At 42.4% G+C, this 22,626-nt stretch overlaps 1 protein-coding gene across 2 annotated transcripts; it reads right to left on the bottom strand.

Moving 5' to 3' along the window:
* Positions 1 to 22,255, bottom strand: kcng4a (potassium voltage-gated channel, subfamily G, member 4a). Of its 2 annotated transcripts, XM_041038437.1 has the most exons (5): positions 22,209 to 22,255; positions 22,012 to 22,080; positions 18,384 to 18,972; positions 17,589 to 18,230; positions 1 to 1,615 (listed from the first exon to the last, which is right to left on the bottom strand). In XM_041038437.1, the coding sequence occupies exons 3-5, from the start codon at positions 18,489 to 18,491 to the stop codon at positions 737 to 739; spliced, it is 1,629 nt and encodes a 542-aa protein (XP_040894371.1). In that variant the 5' UTR covers positions 18,492 to 18,972; positions 22,012 to 22,080; positions 22,209 to 22,255; the 3' UTR covers positions 1 to 736. The 2 variants fall into 2 exon arrangements, with proteins under 2 accessions (XP_040894371.1, XP_040894370.1); XM_041038436.1 differs by lacking the exon at positions 22,209 to 22,255 and having other exon boundaries at positions 22,012 to 22,205.
* Positions 22,256 to 22,626: the final 371 nt, after the last annotated feature.

The following is a 22,626-nucleotide window of genomic DNA, read 5'->3' as shown; positions in this document are numbered from 1 at the left end:
AAAAAAAAAAAAGAAAAAATAGTTTGGATCATAAATTCTGCAATATCTTCACTTAGTTTACCTGGAGTTCATAGACGCTGATGGAGACACATTCACCTCTTTGAGCCCAAGCACACAAACATACGTGAGAGAGAGATGGATACACATCTTATATGAGCCAAAACTATCAGTTTGTTTATATTTCTTCTCAGAACATGGCTTCAGGCTTCTCAAAAATAAACCAAGAGAGAAGCACTTCTTCGAATTCATGGCAGAATAGTAGAATATATAGTATGAGATGCATTTTCAGGTCATACTGTAGGCAACATACTAAAAAGTAATAAGAATAAAACTTATTGTTGCAGTTGGGCTTATAAGTATTTTCACAGTGGAAGGAAAAACAACTTTGGACTGAATATTGCATGTTTATGGAAGCAGCCGGTTACTAATATTGCTGCAGAGGCTTTCTGGCCGGACAAACTGGACCGTCCAATTTAAAGGGCTTTTAGTCTTTCTGTTTCTGTGCCATCGTAAGTGTGCACATTTGTAGTCCTTATCAACAGATTGAAGAGCAAAGGAAATGCTGTTTGTTTAATCTCCCTTTATCCAATGCAACGCAGATGCTTCACAACCACATGGGGAGTGAGGCCTTTGGAGCAATAGTCATTTGCAGTACTTTTACAGTATGCAAGACAGAGATTAAGGGACTCATATGTTCTTGGAAGTTTTGGATTGAGTCAGTCAGTGGGAGTACTGCTCAGAAAGCTGCTGCTGGAAGGCTGTGGTTATTATTTCCTGCAGCTTCACCACTTTTCCCCAGCAGAGCGAGAGACTCCAGAGAGTGAACACTATCCTTGTCTAGACGTAATCCCAGTCCAGGTGGAGCTGAGTCCTCCCCCATTCCTTCACCTCCTGCTTCTTGAAGTTCCCCGGAGGCAGCAGCAGCGGCAGCGGCTGCGCACTCTTCTTTGAACAATCGGTCATGCTCCATTTTGAGCTCTTGGTAGGAGCGGGAGAACATGTGGAAGATGGAGGTAGCAGGGAAGGCCATGATGAGGATCCCACTGAGGATACTGCTCAGCGCTACAACCTGTCCTGGAATGGACCTTGGCACCATGTCACCGTAGCCTACGGTCGTCATGGAGATAATGGCCCACCAGTAGGAAGCAGGGATGCTGCTGAAGTCATGGGCACCTGTGAGCTCACTCTCAGCCAAGTGGACCAGCGGGGAGAAGAGGGTGACGGCCACGCAGAGGAAAAGCAAAAGGAGGCCAAACTCCCGGGTGCTGCGCCTGACTGTCAGCCCAAGCGTCTGCAGGCCAAGAGAATGGCGAGCCAGCCGCATCACATAGAGAATTCTCAGTGCCCGCAAGATCCTCAACACCAGGCCCAGCTTGTCCAAATAGCCCTTACCTCCTCCTGGCCTCTCGTGCTCCAGGGCTGGGTCCTCCTCTGTCACCACCAGGGACACGTAGTAGGGGAGGATGGCCATGGCATCGATGATATTGAGTGGCCCACGGAGGAAGTCCAGCTTGCTGCGGGCCTGAATGAACCGCAGGATGAACTCCAGAGAGAACCAGGCTACACACACCGTCTCTATGATGAACATGTTGTAGCACTTGGAGGAACACTCACCCTGAGGTGGAGAGGGAAGGCAGGGGGTTGGAGGAGTGGAGAGACATAGAAATTGAGGATGAGATGAGAGGAGCAGGGTTTTGACAGGAAGCAAGACGGATGGGGAAGAAGACATGGGGAGATGGGGAAAAGACAAAAATCCTGAGGTCAGATAATCACCCTTGATAATCATTAATAAATCATGAGCTACAGTCACTCAGTATGCTGCTACTGTAGCAGCACTGATAGATAATACAGTGACAAAATCAATCAATTATTTCATTAGGGCAAAGATTAATATGGCACTCAGTGAGAGCTGTGACAGAAAGCAATCGGGCATGCATGCCCTCTAACTACAGTATCAAGGAAGAGCTATATAATAAACATATAATAAAAAAAAACCCTGTGTGATAATACAGAGGAGATTCTAGAGAAGAAAACCCTGCTGTTAACTGACCCTCTTCTTCAAAGCTTTGCCATCACAGAACTCTCACTCACATTTTTTTTTCAACAAATTTGCCTTTATTCCACCTCCTCACACCTCCAAATCACACTCCAGAATATTTAAATATAAACACTTAATCTACTATTAAGTTTTTTTTTCATAAATAGCTGTCCAAATTAAAAGACAAAGTGTGTTGCTACTGTGTTTTCTTTAATAATCTGGTGCCTAAATCAGCAGCACATCATTTGTCAATGAGTTTGAAAACCATTACAAATCACTGTTCCTACAATAAAACCATTTTCTGATCTGACACCACTATGGTTATGCTGAAAACAAAAATGACTAAGTTAGGGAAACATTGCAGGTTGGTTTCGCTGTATTCGTTAAAATAATATATTTTTGGTACATTTGGTTGACACACACACATCCACCCCATCCACGTTCCTTCTGTGGACTTTTTGGTTTTACAGCATCATTCTACTTCCTCCTTTGCTCCTGCTGGAGAGGAGTCATAAGGGCCACTAGAGGTCTTCATCACTTGGAGGTAAACATATTTTATTATTGGGCTTTTGCTGAAACAAATGATACTGTCATTTTTCTTTGGAGGACAGCCTCCTCAGGCAACACCCTGTTCTCCATGTTCCCAGTACTCCTGGACTTTCTGGCTGCAGCCACTAAAAGATGCTGGTGAGTAATAAACAGACTCAAGGTCTCAAAACATCCCTTCAGCAAAATAGTGTGAAACAGACAATACATCTGAATATCAGTGCAGAAAGCATGTTTCTCAGGCAGGTTTTTTTTTTAACATCTTTTATGCATTTAAGTAAAACTACAACATCATTCTTTATGTGTTTAAAGAAAATAACATTATAAGTCTGAATATAAGTCCACATGGTCTTATTTTTATCATTAAGGTGGACATTGTGTTCCCTAAGTCTCTTTCTTTCATTAGCTTTTTGGCGTTTTCTACACGTTTCTCATTGTTCATCCTCAACATTTATCTCTGCTCACACTCTGTCTCATCTATTTCCCTTCCCTCTCATCCTTCTTTTCTCTCTCCCACCCTCTCCTTTCTCCTCCTGACTCTGGCTCCACCTTCTCATCACTCATTCTGTTTCCTCCTCCACCACCCTCTCCGGACCCCCTCCTTCTCATCCTTCATTCTCTATTTGCCCCTCACGCTGCTCTCTTTCTGCTTTATATCTTTCATTCATTCAGTGCTTCTCTAAAAGAAACTCCCTCCACTGTTTCTCCATGCATGATGCATCCTTCACATTCCCATTCCTCTTGCTCTCATTTATCATTTGCGTCCTCTCTGCCTTTCTCACTGATTCTCATCCCACTGTGACTCTTAGCCTTTTCCCTTCATTCCTACAGTGACGCGTATCTGCATATGTAGTATTGTTGTGTATACAGTGCTCTTATTGATGTTTTGACTTTAGAAAATGTCCTTTCATACATGCACTCTGAAACCACTTACTTTTCTATAACATTGTGCCACAACACTTTTATCCCATTAACAAACAGTTTTCCCCTCTTGCCTGCCTCCCCCCTTTAAACTGTGATCAAAGACTACTCCACTGATTTATTATTATTTTCCTCCCTGCCCAAAAATAGCACGTACCTTGCTCACAACACAACCTGACGACCTATTGACATATGCCAAAACAAAGGGTTGGTGTGCTAGTAGCAGCTGATGAAGTCTCGAGCTGCTAGCCTGAAGTAGAGATGAGGAGTGGGCTACAGATGTCTGGTAAGCTTGCTTCTTTCAAAACTCCACACCCCTAACTGTAGAAGCAGTATTCCCCAGAACCTGTCAACACACTATATATATGACTTCCCATTTAGGTACTGCTACTGTGCTACTGAGCAACAGTAGCATTCGTTTGAATCTCCACCCAATTATAAATCTTTTTATAATACTGCTGTCAACATACTCGTGAGGGAAATGTCCGGTTCTTGAATGTTTGAAAACTGAAGCTACACGATGTTCAGACTGAGAGAAACATTCAAACCCAAGGCTCTGTGTTTTCTATGGCTGCAACAGTCCATCAAATGGAAATATTCTAGATGTGTGTGCTGTGCTTCATTTTATGCACATTTCCCGAGTATTTAGTCTGACATATTTGGTATCCTTGGAAACAGTGGGATTTATAGTAGTATTTTTAATTACAGTTCTGTGAACTTGAGAAATGTTTGAGATTGTAATGACTGGCACACCAGTGGGCTGCTACTTGTTAAGAGTAAAACCTCAACACCTGTATCATAGCAGCAAATATACAAAGTGATTTGTTTGTGGCTAAATTTTTGTCAGTGCTTCAAGCTCTGCTTCATTTCAGCTTCTCCATCATTCTAATTGCACCAAATGGCTTTCTAAATTATAGGAATGCTTTGTGATTTGCTGATTTACAAAATCCTGCAAAATGTTTCATGAGTGAGCACCAATTCAAACTTAATTCAAATTTCCAAAGTCTATTACAGCATACCCATTCAAAAATTAACTCTTGTAAATAGCACTGAGGTCCCTACTCACTATGTTTGCAAATGCAAAAAGAAAAACATGCAAAAATAATCCTGGCTTGAGTGTATGCCTACAGAAAGCTTTTACAGCGATGCTACATTACTTAACACAGTAACACAGTATTACATGTTTTGAGGTGTGCTGCTGTCCAATATTCATGCCCTTTTCTTCTCTGTAGCAGCTAAATGCTCCACTGCTCACCAGCTAGTTGCTGTCTTGATATGTCTGCTGTTTAGTGCTGAGCAGGTGACATACAGTGGGCTTATTAGAGCTTTTTCACTGAAAACAACTGCCAGCTGCAGCTGGAAGATGGGTTGATAACAGGAGTCTGTAGAGACCAAAACAATGACCCAAAAAAGGTTAAAAACTTCAGCTGTGCCAAGTGAAGCTGCAGTGTCAGATAACAATTGTCTATGAGTTCCTCACTATGAGCAACACCATTCACACGTTAAAGCATCTTAAACTACTGCATGTAGATCCAGAGCAGCTGTCAGTGCAGCAGCCCACACAGTGAAAAGTGGCGACACAATGGCTTAATCCAAACAATCCGTGATTTCTCCAGAGGTCTGAACTGACTGGGGGATATTTGTTTCTCAAGCAGAGGACATTTACAAAAAGGAGAAGACACATTCGATAGTTTAAAGGTTCTCCTTGACAATTACCACTTCAATCTTTAACTTATTAGAAATCTTTACACCTTTCCTCCTCCTCCTCCTCCTTCTCTATCTTGACTGAATTCCTCCTGTTTTTTCTGTCTGATGTCCAGTTCTGATGAGATTTTTCCGCTGTCTGTCTGTCCTGTATCAATATTTCAGACATTTTCTTTCCACATCTCACATATTATGTCTCTCATGTGCACTCTCTACCTCTCATTTATTCCCCTCCTCACTGCTCTCTCTCTCATGCTGACATTATGCCCATCAGGGCTTTGCGACACCGTTCCCACCCTCTGCGTGATAGGCCATTTGTTACATCTAGAAGCTTTCTACTTTGGTCTCTCTCTCTTTCAAAAACATGCATAGATACACACCATCAAACACACAATACCTCCCACAATAACCACTATCTCCCTGACCTTATCTCCTCTGTACGACTCTCTCTGGAACTCGTCAGTGACAGCTCATTTCAAGACAGAAACAGCAGCTGTCTCAGACGGGGTTTGGCATTATCGTCCGCATTAACACATCTCAATGTCAAACTAAGACAAAGGCCGCAGCGAGAGTGCAAGTCATTGCATAAGGCATTTTAGGGGCAGGGTGATTTGAAGTCACCACACAGGAAACTGCTATAATTTTTACAGCATTTCCTTTTGTTCCAAATGTTGTTTGTTACCTTGAATTTCTAGGGGAAAAAAATATTCAGTTGTTACAGAATTCAACAGAAAGGAAAGTGGCCCGGCTACAAAAATACCGAAGCAAAAGCCTTTCCACAAGCCCACACAATTTAACAAGCTGTTAAAAAAAATTCTAAAAAAAATATTAAGTGAAGGACACATAGGACAATATACACACAAAAAAGAGGACAAAAATGTGTATCAGATTTTTACAATGGCTGGCCACTAGTTCTGAATAAGCATCAGAACATATCCTGCTGCAATTGTTTAAAGAGCTTTTAATTCTAAATCTTTTTTTCTCATATGCAGAAAAATAGATTTTACAGTAGACTTGACACTTGAAAATTCTGGATTTTGACAGATGAACAACACTGTGACTTTTTATGATATTCTGTAACAGCTGTCATCAAAATCTGGACAGCTTTACTTTGGTTCAGTGGATCTCATGCACTGGTCTGTTGCAAATGGAAAATATTACACAGGTATATGATTTTATGTCATTCTTCTGAAATGCTCAAATGCTAAAAAAAAAAAAAAAAAAAATGTTAAGAGGCTAGTAAAGAAAATTGATGCTCAATTTGTAGCTAACCAACAGATATATATCTTGACGATGTTGCAGAGTCCAAAACAGAGAAAGCATACCCTTTTTAGCTGTGTGCCAAAATCCACTTTTATTCACCACTGGTGTGTTGCAGTATAACTGCTCTATAAAAGACGTATGGGGTGTTCACTGTATGAACATACTGTATTTTCGAGATCCCTAACTTAAATGTTATATGACTAGTGCTAACATGGTCTTGGCTAGCTAGGGTGTTTGCAGTCAGCTCACCTGGTGCAGTAGTTCAACAACTACCCTTGCAAGTAATCATTACATCACCAAGTCTCCAGCACTACCTATTCCCCAAAGACACATGGGTGAGTTTTGCTGTCCTACTCTCTGGTATTAGGGCCTTAACTTAAAAGAGAAAGAAGAAGAAAATCCCAGAAATTTGATCTGTCTATGTCATGTGAGCATTTTCTCCCAGCACCCAAAGAGGAGATATCTTGAAAGGGAAACTAGTTGAAAACATTCTCACTGAAGCTGAAGTTTATGACACTTAACATTTAACCACACGGAAAATGGTGGAAAATAGTGGATTTGAGGCAATTTAAGCTGAAAATGAGAATGACTGAAATTCAAAATCTTTATGCGACCTTTGGCATTTTTATTCTCGGGAGTAGAAAAAAGACAAGCAGCTAAATGCAGCGTGGGACTGAGGGTATACTGATAATGGCTTTAGAAGAAAAGGCCTAAATATCTGATATTTAAGAATATAAAGACAAAAGCAAAATGGGAACACTGTCTGTATCTTATGTTGACAAGCGAATGTTTGGCTTTACCTCTGTGTTGCTTAACTGTTTTCAGTCATTTCTCTGATTAAACTCGCTTAAATGTTCTTTCCTCTTCATGAAGACACTGTGTTTCATTCTATTTCTTGATTAGGATTGAAGGTAAGCACATAGTTTGTATAAAAATCATTATCATTCAAGCATGACTACCACTGGCTGCATCTTGCTGCTTTGCCAGCACCAGTTGAGTTTTACATTCTTGTTGACAGCCTTGCGTCTACCCTCTGCCAGTGACCCATCACTGTGCAGTGAGACAGCTGCTAGATCCTTCAGCAGTGAGGTTACTCAGTGTACCACGGGTTTGAAGTGTAAATGTGTCTCTTTATTGTTGGACAAGAGAAAGCTTCTATAGCACTGAATTATGAATGTGTGTTTTTTTCTACTTGTGTATCAGATAAAGCTTCACATTTCACCGTCTTCAGCCAAACCTGATTCCCACAAATTAAGTTCATATATAACGAAAGTGCAACAGCAAATACGATGAGCACAAAAGGTAATTGCAACCAGATTACGTTTTTTTTTAACATAATGAGGAAATGTTGTTAATTGTTGCATTTGGCACATCAAAAATAAATTGGTATGGAACATGTCAATAAATGTTAACATATAATGTATTTGTTTCTGTCAAAACATCTAATCTGATATCCTAACTTGCAGTAATATATTTACTTCTAGTGACTACAGCATTATTAAAAAATTGTTCATTTACATTTAACCAAAATCATTATCTTTCCCTAACTTCAACCAAAGTGCTTTTGTTGCCAAAACCTAACCACAGACAGGACTCTGGGTGCAATCGCTGGTCTCTGGTGTGACAGTCGTGTGCCTTGTATGCCATCCACCCCAACCACCTCCTGGCAACTCTGCAGCCATTAATAAATGTAGCACTTCATTCATTCAGTGAATGTTTCCTATGCTACATATTTGCTGTTGCAGCTTTGTTAGACTACGCCCTCTGGGCAGCACTACTTCTTCATCTTCTCATGTTGGATTAAGGGCAGACTGGACGCTACAGTGACTTACTATTGCAAAGCAGTATTACGAGATGGAAAGGACTGGGGCTGAAGCAAAACAAGATTTAACACTGGTGTTGCTTTCCACTGCTGGAGACAACTCTTGGTGAATTTGCAATGTTTCTTCTAGACTAGTAAGTAAACAGCTGTTAATGTTTTGTTATTGTGGCCATGTAGCAAAAGCAAAAACATACATGTAGCACCTTTGACTCGAGAGCTCTCTCTCTTTTATATCCCATTCTTGGGGCCCATCTCCCAGTCAGGTAAAAAGCAAAAGCCCCCCATGATGATTCTGCAATCCCACTACATCCAGAGGTTTGAGTAGAAAGGAGAATAAAAGAAAAGAAAAAAACTCAGTCCATCAATCAACTATACCTTGCAGCAGACCTTGACTGTGCACCACTGAACACCGTCTCTCTATGCTGCTGTGCTGACCTTGCACTCACTTTTAAAGCTTCTCCAGAGAAGAAGAATTGAAAGAAGGACAGAAGGGATGGACGGTGAAGGTGACAGGGAGAAAAAAATGAGGGGGTGTGGCTGAATTCCACACCACTGGCCTTAACCTGAAATACTGCACATCAAGCACTGTGTTCACTAGTCATGGGTTATTAAAGGGCTTGTATTATGTGACACCTCCATCCATCATCAGGCTGTTCCCCCTGTAACCTGATAGCTGCACATGCACACAAATGCACACAGGGTAAAGCATGTAGTGAGTTGTGTTTGCACCCATTAATGTGCAAGAATCCTTGATATGTATTATGATAACAGAGCTACAAACAACCATCCAGTCTCCAAAGACACACTGTCCACCGACTCTGATGACACTCTATAGGCTAAGCACCATAACATGGACGTGAATGTGAAAGAGTCAAACAGTTTTGTCTCCTTATGAAGCTGCCGTACAGGCTGCCGAGCGACCCATCACCAAAAAAGACCAACAGCTTGTTCAGGCACAAACACCCTAATGGAGAAAAATGAAAGAGGGAAGGTGGGAAGAACAGACAGATAGATGAGCGGAAAGAAAGAGAATAGATGAAATGAGAGTAGGTGGCAAAACGGTGTGGAGGGATAGAGCAATGAGGGATTACAAGGTCAGCTGATGAGGAAAAGATGAGGTGACATCTGAAGCATGGGGATCCCTTCACACCCCATAAGTCTCTGTTGTCCGTCTGTCAGGAAGCTCTACACACACACACACACACACACACACACACACACACACACACACACACACACACACACACACACACACACACACACACACACACACAGAGTCACCGATGAGGGCTTCGCTTTCCAGTTTGTTAGGATCCTTGTTCCAGGATTGTTTCACTGAATTTAGGGTGGAAATGGGGCTGCGTAGTTTAAAAAAACACCCAAACTCAAAATGCTACTGCAAAATAGATTTTGCACTAGAATTTCCAGCTATCCACACTTTCTTTGCAATTCAAATGAAACCTCCAGTTTTCTCTACACTCTACACTCTTCACTGTTATGTTATTGTTGATCTGTTACAAGATGTTTAAAATGCTCAATCAATTTTTTATATCAATAAACATATGAGGAAATAAGAGTGAAAAAAACAAAACATGAGACCGCAGACACACACATGCACACATCTGCTGCAGGGTGTGCAGGTTTGCTGTTAGCTGTGTGTAGGAATGAAGAGAGCACTGTGAGAGGTTGTTTGATTTAGCGCTAGCTCTGACGAGAATAGGATTCTGATGTGCCACAGTGACCAGAGAGGGCAACCCTGCAGGGGTGGACACCTGCTGATGTGTATATAACCCGGGGGTAATAGAGTTGTGGGTGTGTTCGATTTGCATTTGCAAGTGTGTATTTTGGGTGTTGTGTTTCTCAATGTTTCTGGTTTCCCTGCCTGTGCCATTCCTCACCTGTCCAGCAGGTGTCCTCTGTGTGCTCTCCTGTCCCACACACACTCCCTCCACAGGTGGATCTTTTCACCAATTAGTGTCTGAGCACGTAATGTACACAGGGAGCTGTTCTGTTGCAGTACATTTTGGGTTCAAACTGTTGGACCACTCATCATGCCAAGTCTACAATCTACTCACACCTTTGTTTGTGTCAACATTTTGAGTCCAACCACCTACAGCAAGCAACTCTGAATTTAGATAATGTGTCATATCTCTGAGGAGAAACCGCTTAGTGAGTCTGCTTTATTTCCTTTCTTCTCTTTGAGCTGTCTCAGTCAAATCATTGTCGAAAAGAAGAGATGCCTCTTTGTCAGGAGAGGTCACCTTAAACTGAATTGCATATAAAATGGGTATAGCTATATAAAATGTGATCACTGAGGCATAAAATTGAGTTTAAAATATTTGAAGGTCATTACTGTGTTCTTGTATTTGGCCAAAATGAGAGAAATTAAATGAAAAAATAATTGTGTTCGTTCTTTAGCTTATTCTGTTTTGTCATTGTTCGCCCATCTGCCCTAAAGAAGCAGCCAGTGTCTAGAGACACAGTATATTAAACTGCCCACTGGCCTTCAGTCCTTTGAAGGCCACACCTTTCTGGACCATATACACATGTCAAAAGAAACTTATTGTCCTTTTAAGCAGTTCTGCTGGACTGTAAAGACTGTTTGACATTTATGGCACAATGTGTGATTACATTTTTTACATCACAAAAGAATAAAGTCATTTTTAAAACAATTGTAAATGACTAATGCAGTAAAAGCAAGGTCAGTTTACGACTTCAAAATTGTCCCTGCCTTGTCCCACAGCTAACAGTCCTAAACAGTCTTCAGTGCTAACACATTCAGATCTAATAAGAACTACACTACTTTACCATGCTGTGCAATTCTGTCCTGGCATGGACAGGATAAACATCTCATACTTTACTGTTCTATCCCATAATCCCACTTGGCAGCCATGCAGCACATCAGACAGAGGGAATACAGCCCATAACCAGATAGTCCGTAATAGGCATGGAATCTGCTCTACACTGATACGGTCAAGAACAGTACATACGTGCCCGCAGACAGAAACACATAGGGAGGGCTTGTGCATGCTAATTATTAGTGCATGTACTTTCACACACATGCGTTTTGAATGTTTCACTGGAGTCTGGTCATTTGCATATATTTGTGGTCCAATCATACAAATATTTCCAGATCCTCTTGTGGTTTGAGGGTGTGAAAAATTGAGAAAGACATTATCTCTGCTTTACAGTTGTAAATGGCGACTGGCCATAGAAAGACCTGAGTGGAATTTTAAAGCTGATATCTTTATCTACAACTACTGATCAGATCCCTCTGACGCTGTACTTGAGTGTGAGTGCTTGTGTGAGACATTATAAATACCCCACTGGGTTTACCACTCCTCTTTTCTTCGCTGCATCTGTTTTATATTTGTTTCTGCCTCTCTCCTCCTTATTGTCTTTCTCTCCAGCCACCAGCCTGCCTAAAGACTTATTTACTTAAGTCCTTGACTTATAGTCACTCTGACTGACTGCCAACCTCGGTCTTGCCCTGCTGAGCCAACAAAGTTTACATACATGGACACCTATTTATGCTCCCTTCATGTTCTCTTAATGGAGGCAGAAATTATGAGGAGGGGGGGAGATAAATGAGGCCCATGAAGAATGCATCCTTAATTTTGTGTCCCTGTTGTTACGCACTCAAACGAGGCTCATGATTGATGATGGTGCTTTGTCTTCATGGCTCGGACGATGTAGCAAGCTGACTCGGTGCACAGAAAGACAAAGGGTTATTTAAAGCCTTGATGTTAGTGCTTTGCAGTTCCTGCTACAGTATGTGTTTTGCATTTCAGGTGTGGAGGTGAATTATCTTAAATAAAATTATATGCTGAGAAGGCCTTTAATTGTATTACGCTAACGTAAAACTCACAGTATTTTTCTTCTCAGCACAGCCAACAGATCATACTGTTGGCTGTGCTGCTTTAGCTGCAGAGGAAATTCATTCATGAGTCCAAGTCCAGATAGTCGAAAAATGTTGGATGCCACATCACAACTCCCCCTCAGAGATAATCATTTTGGAAACCTGTTTTGTTGATTCACATATTGTAATTCTGCACAGTTCAGAAGCAGGAGACCCACACGCATGACTAGAAATTCTTCTGAGATTATATCACAGCCAACACTTTGATCTTTTCCAAATGATTCTCCGTGGAGCTGGACTGGACATGATACTGACACAACTAACTTTGTTGCCAGTGATCACGTGAAGATGATTTTGTGACCACAACAAAGGTTGTTCTTGCAGTTTTGGCAGCTTGTCAAGATCACAGAGTCAGACCAGGCTTTGTTCTCTCGATCAAGAGAGAGCCTTTGCTGAGCATTTGCTATTTTTTCATTCATTCAAATCAATCAATTTAATCTAAAATCAAATATACAGATAAATATATGCATTTCCTGTGCTCTGCTAATGTGTGTGTCCGCTCTTCTTTGTGCCCAGGTAATAAGACTTTGTCTCGTACAGTCTTTAAACTTTGAACAGTTCCTCTGGGAGGACATATAAAGTGAGAGCAGGGAGAGAGATGAGGCTTCACGGCTGGTTTAGTGTTCACATCCTCTTCTCTTTCTCTCTTCTCGTGTTATCTTCTAGTCCTTCACCTCAACAAACACTCCTCTATTTTCTCCCTCTAATTCGCAGTTACCTTATCTTCCCTTCGGACGTCACAAGACACATTATCTCCATCTGTCTCTGTCTCTCTTTCCCTTTCTTTTTTGTCTCTTAATAGAATGAGAAATCACACAGCAGCTTGCCCTCTCTATAATCACTAACCCAGACAGGTTCCGTGGCTCAATAGATTATTGACAAGTCTCTGCTTGAGAACAAGTAGATATTCAATCAGAAAATGTGTCAAAACTCACACTCTGAAGCTTAAGTCATGCAGTCTGCTACTCTGCTGTCTTTCTCTCTCTCTCCCCATCATGTTCTCTGCCCCCCTCTCCCTCCAGATACTTGTGATTGATGCCCTGGGACGTAATTATTGAACAGCAAATCCCACTCCAATTTATGGCATTAAGGACATAAAACGGCCACTTCAATTACTCCCCAGGCCAGAATACGACTGAATTAGGAAAAGGAGACCAAATCTGATGAGGCTGTCTGAAAATACTCTATCATCCGGCGAGAATATTAAAAGACATGAATCTGAGCGACACTCGCTGAGAGTAAGGCACCTTGATGTAAACGAGGTGAATGAATGAAAATGAATGCAGAGAAAGTTGCTGCTTTGCTGCAAAGTTTCACTCAGAAATATGTGCAAGGAAAGTCTGTGTCTTTGGTGGATATTTGACATTTGAACAACAACAAAATGTAAACTCAGGCAGGTTATCAATGCGTGCTGAGACCTGCTGCTTTCCAGAGAGAGTTAAAAACTGCATACACCCTGTCCTTTCTAATCTAAACACTGCTGCTATGCTGCCAGAGATTTGGCTCGGGAGATTACTGGGGTCACTGCCGGGTTAGGACAGTGGTCACAGTAGAAATTTATCTCATGAGCTAATAAATATGGAGGCCACCCTGGCAAGCTTCTTCGAATAGCAGGGAAATAGTCTGGAATTAACAAGTCTTACAATGTCTTACAATGTTGATGAAAAAAAGTAGAGAGAACATACTGTACATGCATCCACCACAGAGGGATTACATTAAGGGCCATGACCAGAGAGAGAATAGTTTAGTCTAGGCTGACATTGACATAGTGAAAGCAAGGTCATTACCATCCTAGCAGCAGATAGCTGAATACATATTTTGTCAACACTGGTCATTTTGCTTACAGATGCATTACTAAGATATTTTCCACAATAAATTAGTTTTTAATGTTTTTTTAGGGATTTTTTTTCAAGAACCAAAAACCTGCCTTTATCTTTTCTAACAGTAACAAGTGACATCTTGCAGATTTCATTTTCAGTCCATACAGAAGTAAAGTAAGTGGGTGAAAGGAGCAGTGATCAAACAAATAAGGTGATTTAAAAGTTGTTATTTCTGTATGTGGACTTACAACACACCTGTACTGCCACTTGAATCTCATACATGCCAAGTATACAAGCCAACTAACTAGCTATGTGGGAAGAGGATGTTCCAATTTCTTAATCCCACCTACAAAGCTCTGATTGGTCATCTGTTTCTCCAGCTGGGGAAAACAGCTGTCAGAGAACACAACATTAGAACTGTTTGTGCCGCTGAGCAAATCTGAGCTGTGGGCAGAGTTTCAGAGGTCTGGAACCAAGATAATTTTTTTTTTCACATGAAAAAATTCAACATTTCACATGACGAACAATGTGGTGTAAAAAATGTAATGTTCACTAAATGATCTGGGATATTTTAGTTTTCTTAAGGTATTCATGCTGTCCAGAATGTTAACATATGTCCATAATGATCAAAAACCGAACTTTAACTTGAAACACTTAAGTCTTACAAACTCCACTGAGACATTAACCTTTCTGTCCGCCAGGCCTAAAAATCCATCGCCGTTTTAACTCTCTGATTTTGTATCAATATTTCATGCATCTATCTTAACTGTTGAAACGCATCCAAGGAGCCTGTGTTTCCTGGCAAGATGTTGCAACTGTACACAGCCTGAAGGACTAACAGCAGTGCCAGAATTGCATGGAGAGTTTTTACATATAGAGATGAGTGCTTATACAAGGGGGAGATACACACCCATAGCTGGATGGAAGAATGATAGAGCAGTTATTATCAGTGGGCTTGAAACTGAGTTATAAGGTAAAGGCCACTCCCAATGCATTTAGCTCATAGTGATATACTGTTTAATAGAAGGGATCAGCTGAGGACGCGCAGAAACACATTATATAGGGATAGACAGAGGGAAGCAGGAGGTGGGCAAAAATGAAGCAGTGTTTATCTCTTGCTCTCTCTTCACCAGAATCTCACTCTCATCCGTTTTTAATTCATTCTGTCGCTCTGTTAGACGTACCCTCTATTTGCCCTCCTCTTCCTCCATCTTCCACTTACTTTATCTTTCCTTTCACACTCCTTACCCAAACAGAGGCAGGCAGAGAAACGGGAGGGATGATGAGTGGATAAGGGAATTTTGGCCCACTCCAGTGCAAAGCAGAGCAGAGACAGAGACAAACGGCAGGGCCATGTGAATTAAAGATGACGGGAGTCCTGCGGCTCCTGCCTGGGCTGGCCAGCTGGACACTGAGGATGGAGTTCAGTAGCTGAACATGGGAGAACAGTGAAACTCAGGAGCATGTAGTGAGGAAAACATGAAAGCAGCAGATGGATTTGTTTACTTTTGGAGAGAGCTGCCATCCTCTTTCCAAGAATGAGCATAAACATGCAAAGGAAGGCTTGGACAAACACAAGCACACACTCACACGAAATGTCCTTACAGTCCATAATGTCCTCACAAAGCAGTGAGATGTGAGACACAACCTTAAGAGACACACCTAAGACACCCTTAAAACCCACATTGTCTTCACGAAACAGTAACAATAATACACATTAACACACACACGCCTAAGATGTAATTTCAAATTTCCTCACATGAACAACCCAAAAGGTCTGGAGAGATATGTCACACAAAAACATACAAATACAACCTATGCTTTGTGTTCTAAAACACTCTTGTGCCACATATCTGTAGGGTCATAATGGTGTGTGTTTGTGTGTGTGCGTGTGTGTGTAAGACAGATTGATTTTTCCCATGGTGTTTCACAGTCTCTGTCACTCTTACTGTGTTTACCTGAGAGAATTACACGCAGGAAAGCCCAATTTCCTGTTTTCGTTAGAAATGCAACAGTGATACTCTACATCAGGAAATACAATCTCTTTACATTCAGCAACACTTGTACCATGTCTATGCTTCTGCGGCCTGAGTATCAGCTTTGCTTGTGAATCCTGCTGTATATCTGAGTCTTTTGTTGTGAACCTTGCCAGTGCTGTCAACAAAAACAATTCTACAACAGTATCTGATTCCACTGTTTTTTTTTCTCTAGGCTAATTCTTACAGATCTGTCCTATCATATGCTGTAAAAGGTCCATATCAAAGTCACCACCCAGTCCAGCAGGTCTACAAACATCCACTGAATCAGACCCAGGGACTCTGTCCAATCCCGTACTCAAACTCTTCCATCTGTGTTCCTTTGACTGTCACTGACTACTGGCCTCTCCCTTGAAATCCTCTCTTCAGCCTTTACAATTCATCAAGCGTTCTGCAGCCAGTGCTCTCCTTCACCTCCCTAAACTCTCCAGCCTCACACCCTCCTGCACTCAACCCTTAGGCTGCCTGTGAATACTCACATCAGACTCAATACAGGAGGCTGCTGTTGATGACTCTTCAATGAGCCTCTGCTGAAAAGGTGTGTGGAGTTTTCTGTCCTGTGTGGGTCCCTGCACATACACAGGACCTACACATACATATTATTTCTTATTCAAGGTTACCTAGGGCAAAGACGGTCAGCCTTTTCCTGATGCAGGGATTAAAATAAAGGGGGAATTCAGTAAAAATACTGGGAAGGATAAAATCTTTCCCTCCAGGAAAACACGTATATGTTACGTATAACCCTTCACAACTGAGCAGTGGATATGCTGCAGTAAAATTTTAGTTAGAAAGCCACAGAAGAGTCAAGAATAAATGTGTGCAAAATTGAGGTAAAGCCGTATCGGTTACAGTGGATGAGTTCATTGCTATTGTACGTGCACGTGACCATATGAGAGTGTGTGTAGGCATGTGGCTGTCAGTGCACGTGCTTTTACATGTGTAAATTTGTGCAACGGTAATTGTGTGTGTCTTGCATGTGTCTTTTGTGTGAGATACAGTAAGCCCATTTCATTATTCCCCAGTATTTACTGACAGATACTGGACAGGCCTCAGCGAGCAGCTTGGACTTCATTATCCCACACTGCTATGAGTAGACACAGATCACAGGACGTCCACGGCCATTACACACACACACACACACACACACACACACACACACACACACACACACACACACACACACACACACACACACACACACAGCATCCCACAGGTATATTTAGGAGGGAGTTTTTATATTTGAGAATTTTTAAGCCCAAGTTTTCACAGCATTGCACTCACAGCTTTTCACAGTCTGCTTCTGTTTGAAATGAATAAAGCACGACTCTTCCCCATTTGTTTTTTTCTCACTCATAAACTCTAACGTATATAAAGCTTGACCCTAGCTTCCAGGAAACAAAGTTAGTGTTGAAGATGATGCCTTAATGAGCAACCAGTTTGTCATGTTAAGTTATGAGTAGCTCACAATCACTGTGTCTTTGAGCAGGGAAGAACTGTGTGCACACTCTGGCTTACTCACCCTGTCCTCTTCCTCTCTGAGGTCTGGCATGGTGCTGATACACAAGCTGACGACAGTCACCGCCACCATGATCACTGACATGCAGGCGAAGATCTTCCCCGGTAAGCCAGAGTGCGGGTTCTCCACCATATCTCTCAGCCAGTTTATCACCTTACGGTACCTTGTTTCCTCCACCGGCACACGCTGCATGGCATTTCTCTGCCTGCGCTCCTCCTCACGCCGCTCCTGCTCGTGCACCTCCTCGATGCGTGTATACATCTTCCTCTTGCAGCAGCGCTCCATGTATGCCATCTCCACACCCCAGTAGGTCAGTTCATCGTGCAGGGAGAGGACGCACATCTCCCGCAGGAGGCGGAGTTTCCCTGCAGCCAGGAAGTTGAGGATGACCCTGAAGGCTGACGGTGAGCGGTCAAAGAAGAACTCCTTGCGGGCTTCGTCGTAGTCATCGCACACACTGGCAATGTCCTCAGGTGACCGGCAACCACAGAGTTTGCCAAGTCGGGTGAGGGGAAATTGCTCCAGGGTGCTCCAGGGGAAGGTGTAGCGGTTCCCCCCAACATTGATTACCGCCAGCAGGCCGTGGTCAATGGACACCAGGTCCTCTGGCCGACGGATGAACTGAGCCCTCTGGTAGTACACACCCTGGAGAGGGAGTAATGAAAATTGTCAATGCACGAGCAACTGCATCTGAGATATTTGTAGGTACAACTCGTTTTCCAGAACTTTATCACTAATTTGATATAATTCTTTTATTGCTTTGTCCTTTTATTTTACCTTGGTGACTTTTATTCATACCTTGATGGTCTCAGTCTCAGGGATCTCAGTGAAGATCCGGTCGAGACTGCTGTCATCACTGACGGACAGATTGCTGAAGTCATGGTTGGCGTTGCTGATGATGGGCATGGCAGCATCTGGAAAACACGCTGCTCCGGACTGGGCAGCTTAGAGCAGGTGATTATGACAGAAAGAATCTACAGCGCTTAAATTCAGTCTCGGGACACAGTCGTCCTTTCTGTATTGCAGCCTCCAACGACTGATGTTAAAACTTTCCCATGAGAAAAACTTTCCTGTCCCAGCTCAGGTCTACTGTAGACACACTGAACAAAAAAATGGCTATAACTGTCAGTCTCTTTGGTCAGACCCCAGGTCTCAGACCCCTCATAACAAGGAGTTTTTTCTCAGCAACAGATGAGCTATGGCTTTGGCTTCCAACCAACAGCGCAAAAATCCAGAAAGGGAGAGGAATGAGGAGAGTCAGGAAACCTGTTGTCACATTTGAATGTCAGTGGGTGTCGATGTTGCTGTCAGATGTCCACAATAGACTCAGCTGGTGTATCGGGATTCAACATCAGATCAGTGGGTAATCCTGGTCTGCAGTGAGAGTCTGGAAAAGGAAAGCCCGAATAGAGAGAGTGGGTTAGGATTGATCAGTGGCTGATAACTACAGAGGATGAGCTGGATGAGTCAAGGAGCCAAATGTGTTGCGCTGATGTGTCCGGGGACTGAGGGGGATCCTCTGTGTTGCCGCAGCAGGATTAGGGAGGGCCTAGACACATAGTCACATCATGGAGCCACTGAGAGGGAGACAGAGAGAGTGACGGGTGGGGGGTGTCAGAATGGAAAGAGGATGGACCGAGATCGAAGCAGGTGTAACCATATAGAGGATGAATGAGCAAAGAATGGGGGAGACAGATGGTGTGAAGACAGAGCAGGGTGAGAAAGAGACAGAGAGAGCACACCTCAATGAGACTGCAGTGCTGTAGGCTCCACCCCCATCTTTCACTTCCTTTCAGTGAGAAACAAGACAGACAGACTCATCGGCTCTGCTGCTATAAAAGGGCAGCCACGGTCGTTAGTGCCGGACCTCAACTGATAGCAAAGGAATTCACAGTCAAATCAAATTCCATTAATGGCAGTGTGGCTGGTTTACTTGGCACGGGCGTTTGAAAATTTAAGGAATAACAGGAGAAAAGAACATTCGGGTTGTGTGGTGTTATTCACACTTTAAGAGTGAGTTATTGGCTGTTGACGATGGGCAGCAATCCTAGCAACAGACACTGAAGCACCGGGTCCAAAATGTTTTTCTTGGCAAAGCGATTGCCCTGAAACTTATTGGCTCTGTTAGTTGTTACGGTTGCCCAGAACGGTGTGCTGTGTGTCCAAGTTGTGGTTATGTTCAAACTCAGTCCTATTATCACATGATTTGTCATTTACTGACTGTGTCTAGCTTACAGTTCATCTATCTTCCTACTATGTGCCATGAACAAAGACCAGCAACTGGCAACAAGGGAGGGTGGACATCAAAAAGACCTTTTTCACGTTTAACCTTAATAAAGTCTGCATTCCAGTTAACAATTGTCAGTGCGATTAAATATACCTGTGCCTTTTATGCTATCACAAGTCAAAATATCTGCAGTGAAGAAGGTTTATCATTATTTACTTACTATAAATTGTTGCATAAGATTTTACTGCTTTTCATTTTATTATTACAGAACAAACATCAACATTCGTGTCAGTGAGATGCACAACATGCTGATGCAACTTAAAATACCTCAGATCTTATATAAAGGTTTTAGTAGTGTCTTTGTGATGGGTTTTATAAGCAGTCCATTGCTCCCATTTTTCATCAAACTCCGATTATTGAATTCTAACGTGTGATAATTCTACATTTTGATATACAGATTTTACACATTTTACCAGTCACAGATCAGTGTACACTCAGCTCCTTGATCTTTACAGAGGCAGTACGTAAAAATGTTTTCCGTACTGAATGGTGTGTTGGCAAATGATGAAAGAGTAAAGCCTGGGTTGAAACAGCTGGCATTATCCTTTGAGAAAAACTGTTCTGTAGCTTGCTGTGTCCAGCTACTAACAATAAAGCTGACTTTCATTTGGGCGGCTGCCCTGCACTTTCCCCCTGCCAGCTTTTGTCGAGAATATAAAGCTGTAATAGCCACACGTGCCACAGCAGTTTAGGTTAAGCCAGAATCTCGACGGGCAATGCCACTCTCTTCTGCCCATTTCTAAACACACATGTAGGTACACGTTTCTTTGCGCAAATACAACACTCATCTGTCGCTGTGACCAGCCCTGACTCACAACCCTGATGGTGAGCACAGCGTGTTGTCCTGGAAGACTAATACAGACCTGCGAGTTGGTCAGAGTTACACAAACGCTGCTCACTGCAAGAAGAATATTGTCAACAGTATTCACATTTCTTCTGCTCTGTATCTATCTACAGTAACCACAGGCTTGTTGAATGTGTGACTGGACAGCATGGACAGTTTGAAGCATGGGTCCGCACCAACATGCGTCACTAATTTAGATCCAGGAGGATAGGATCCTGTACTGGAGGAACTAATAAATCACTTCTGTCATGATGCGGGTGTTTCATTTCCACCTCACAGAGGAAGGAGAGCATGATAAACTATTTATTAATCGATTACTATTCCCTGTGGATGTGACTGGCTTTTTTCTAGTGGAAAGTTAATTGACGGAGGTGTTTTTAGCAGCACACTGGTGTTATCAGCTTTGCTGTACCTCCTGGCTCTCCACAGCTGAAGAAGCATATCAGAGGAAGTGTGGAAGTAAACGCTGCCTGTTCTCTTATGATCTGGAGTTTAATTACATGTGAAGGCTGACATTTTTTGCAAGATGAATTTACTTTAAACGCAAGCAAAGTACTGCTGAACTAAATTAAACTTATATGAAATCATGAACAAAATAAAAAATCAATGATCAATACTTTTTAAATGAACTTTTGTTTGTATTGACGTGGAGTTTTTTTCTATGACTTTTTTCATCGATGGGGTCATACTATGTTCAGCACTCATTCAGTGAGCTTATATTATATTCATGGGCAAGTCAACAGTGACTGCATTTGCCAGGAGCAAGTGGAGCGACCCACGTTTCATGGGGATCGGGTTGCTTTAATGCACCATAGGAAAACTCTCTCTCTTTCTCTCTCTCTCTCTTTCTCTCTCTAACTTGCAAAAGCGCGCACACACACTCACACGCACACACTCGGGGTGCCGCGGAACAATTTTGCGCCTTTGTCAGGCTTAGGTATTTAATTAAACTTGGTTAAATCGGGCGTTTAATTAAGATCTCATAACGATAATGTGTTTAGACAATTTAATGGAGAGGAAAACAAATAGTGGGGACGCCTAAAGTCAGGGCTGAATGTTGTTGATTTGGCATTTTGCATCTCTTTCCTTACAATTAAGTTAAAACTGGTATTAATTTTGATTTCAGAATCTATATTCATTTACATTCATATACAGGATACCTGCATGTTGCAGTGTCCACGAAGTGAAAACACACCTGCGTTTCTGATTTGAAGTATTGTGTCATTATAACTCACAAGCAAAGCTACAAACACAACCCCCGCAGACATCAGTGTAACTTATGAAGTGCAGCTTACCATCCTTAGCCCCGCACTCATCTCCAGCTCGGTGTAAAATCCCTCTGTTGCCTGGCAGTCCCTCCGATCCTTCAAAACCAAACCAGGATGTCACCGACCATTCCCAACCGCCACATTTAAATTACAATAACAAGGATACCTCTCTGGTATCCGCCTCATCCAAGCCGGTGGAAGGCGCGCAGACAGTCGGAACATACCAGAGATGGAAGCGGGTAAAGGTCTGGTGCGTTGAAAGTGTCCCGTTACAGCTTGGTTAGTGGTGCTGCAGGAGGAGGAGCAGGGGAGGGGGGAGTCGGAGCCGTGGTGCGCAACACAGGAGACTCCGGGTACCCAAGTTCAAGTTTGCGTAAAGGTGACGACAGGCGCATTAGTGACCGGGAGTACGGGAACTCCCGGTCAGAGAAAAGAGGCATTTTAAGAAAACTGTCTCTTAGTGTCCGCTCCTTTTATGGTTTTAGTTAATATGAAATTCAAAGACACTGAGGAGATGTTCTCATCAGTGTTTTCTATTCTGACCGCTCCGCGCGCAACAGGGGGCGCGGTTCCCTCCCAAATTACCTTTACTAAAGGTTGGTTAGAAATCTGCAGTGGAGCAGCGACTCACACAATTCGAGT

Source organism: Toxotes jaculatrix, chromosome 5 (genome assembly GCF_017976425.1).
Source record: "Toxotes jaculatrix isolate fToxJac2 chromosome 5, fToxJac2.pri, whole genome shotgun sequence".
NCBI classification, from domain to species: domain Eukaryota; kingdom Metazoa; phylum Chordata; class Actinopteri; family Toxotidae; genus Toxotes; species Toxotes jaculatrix.
The sequence above is the reverse complement of the archived record's forward strand: the minus strand, read 5'-3'. Positions and strand labels throughout refer to the sequence as shown.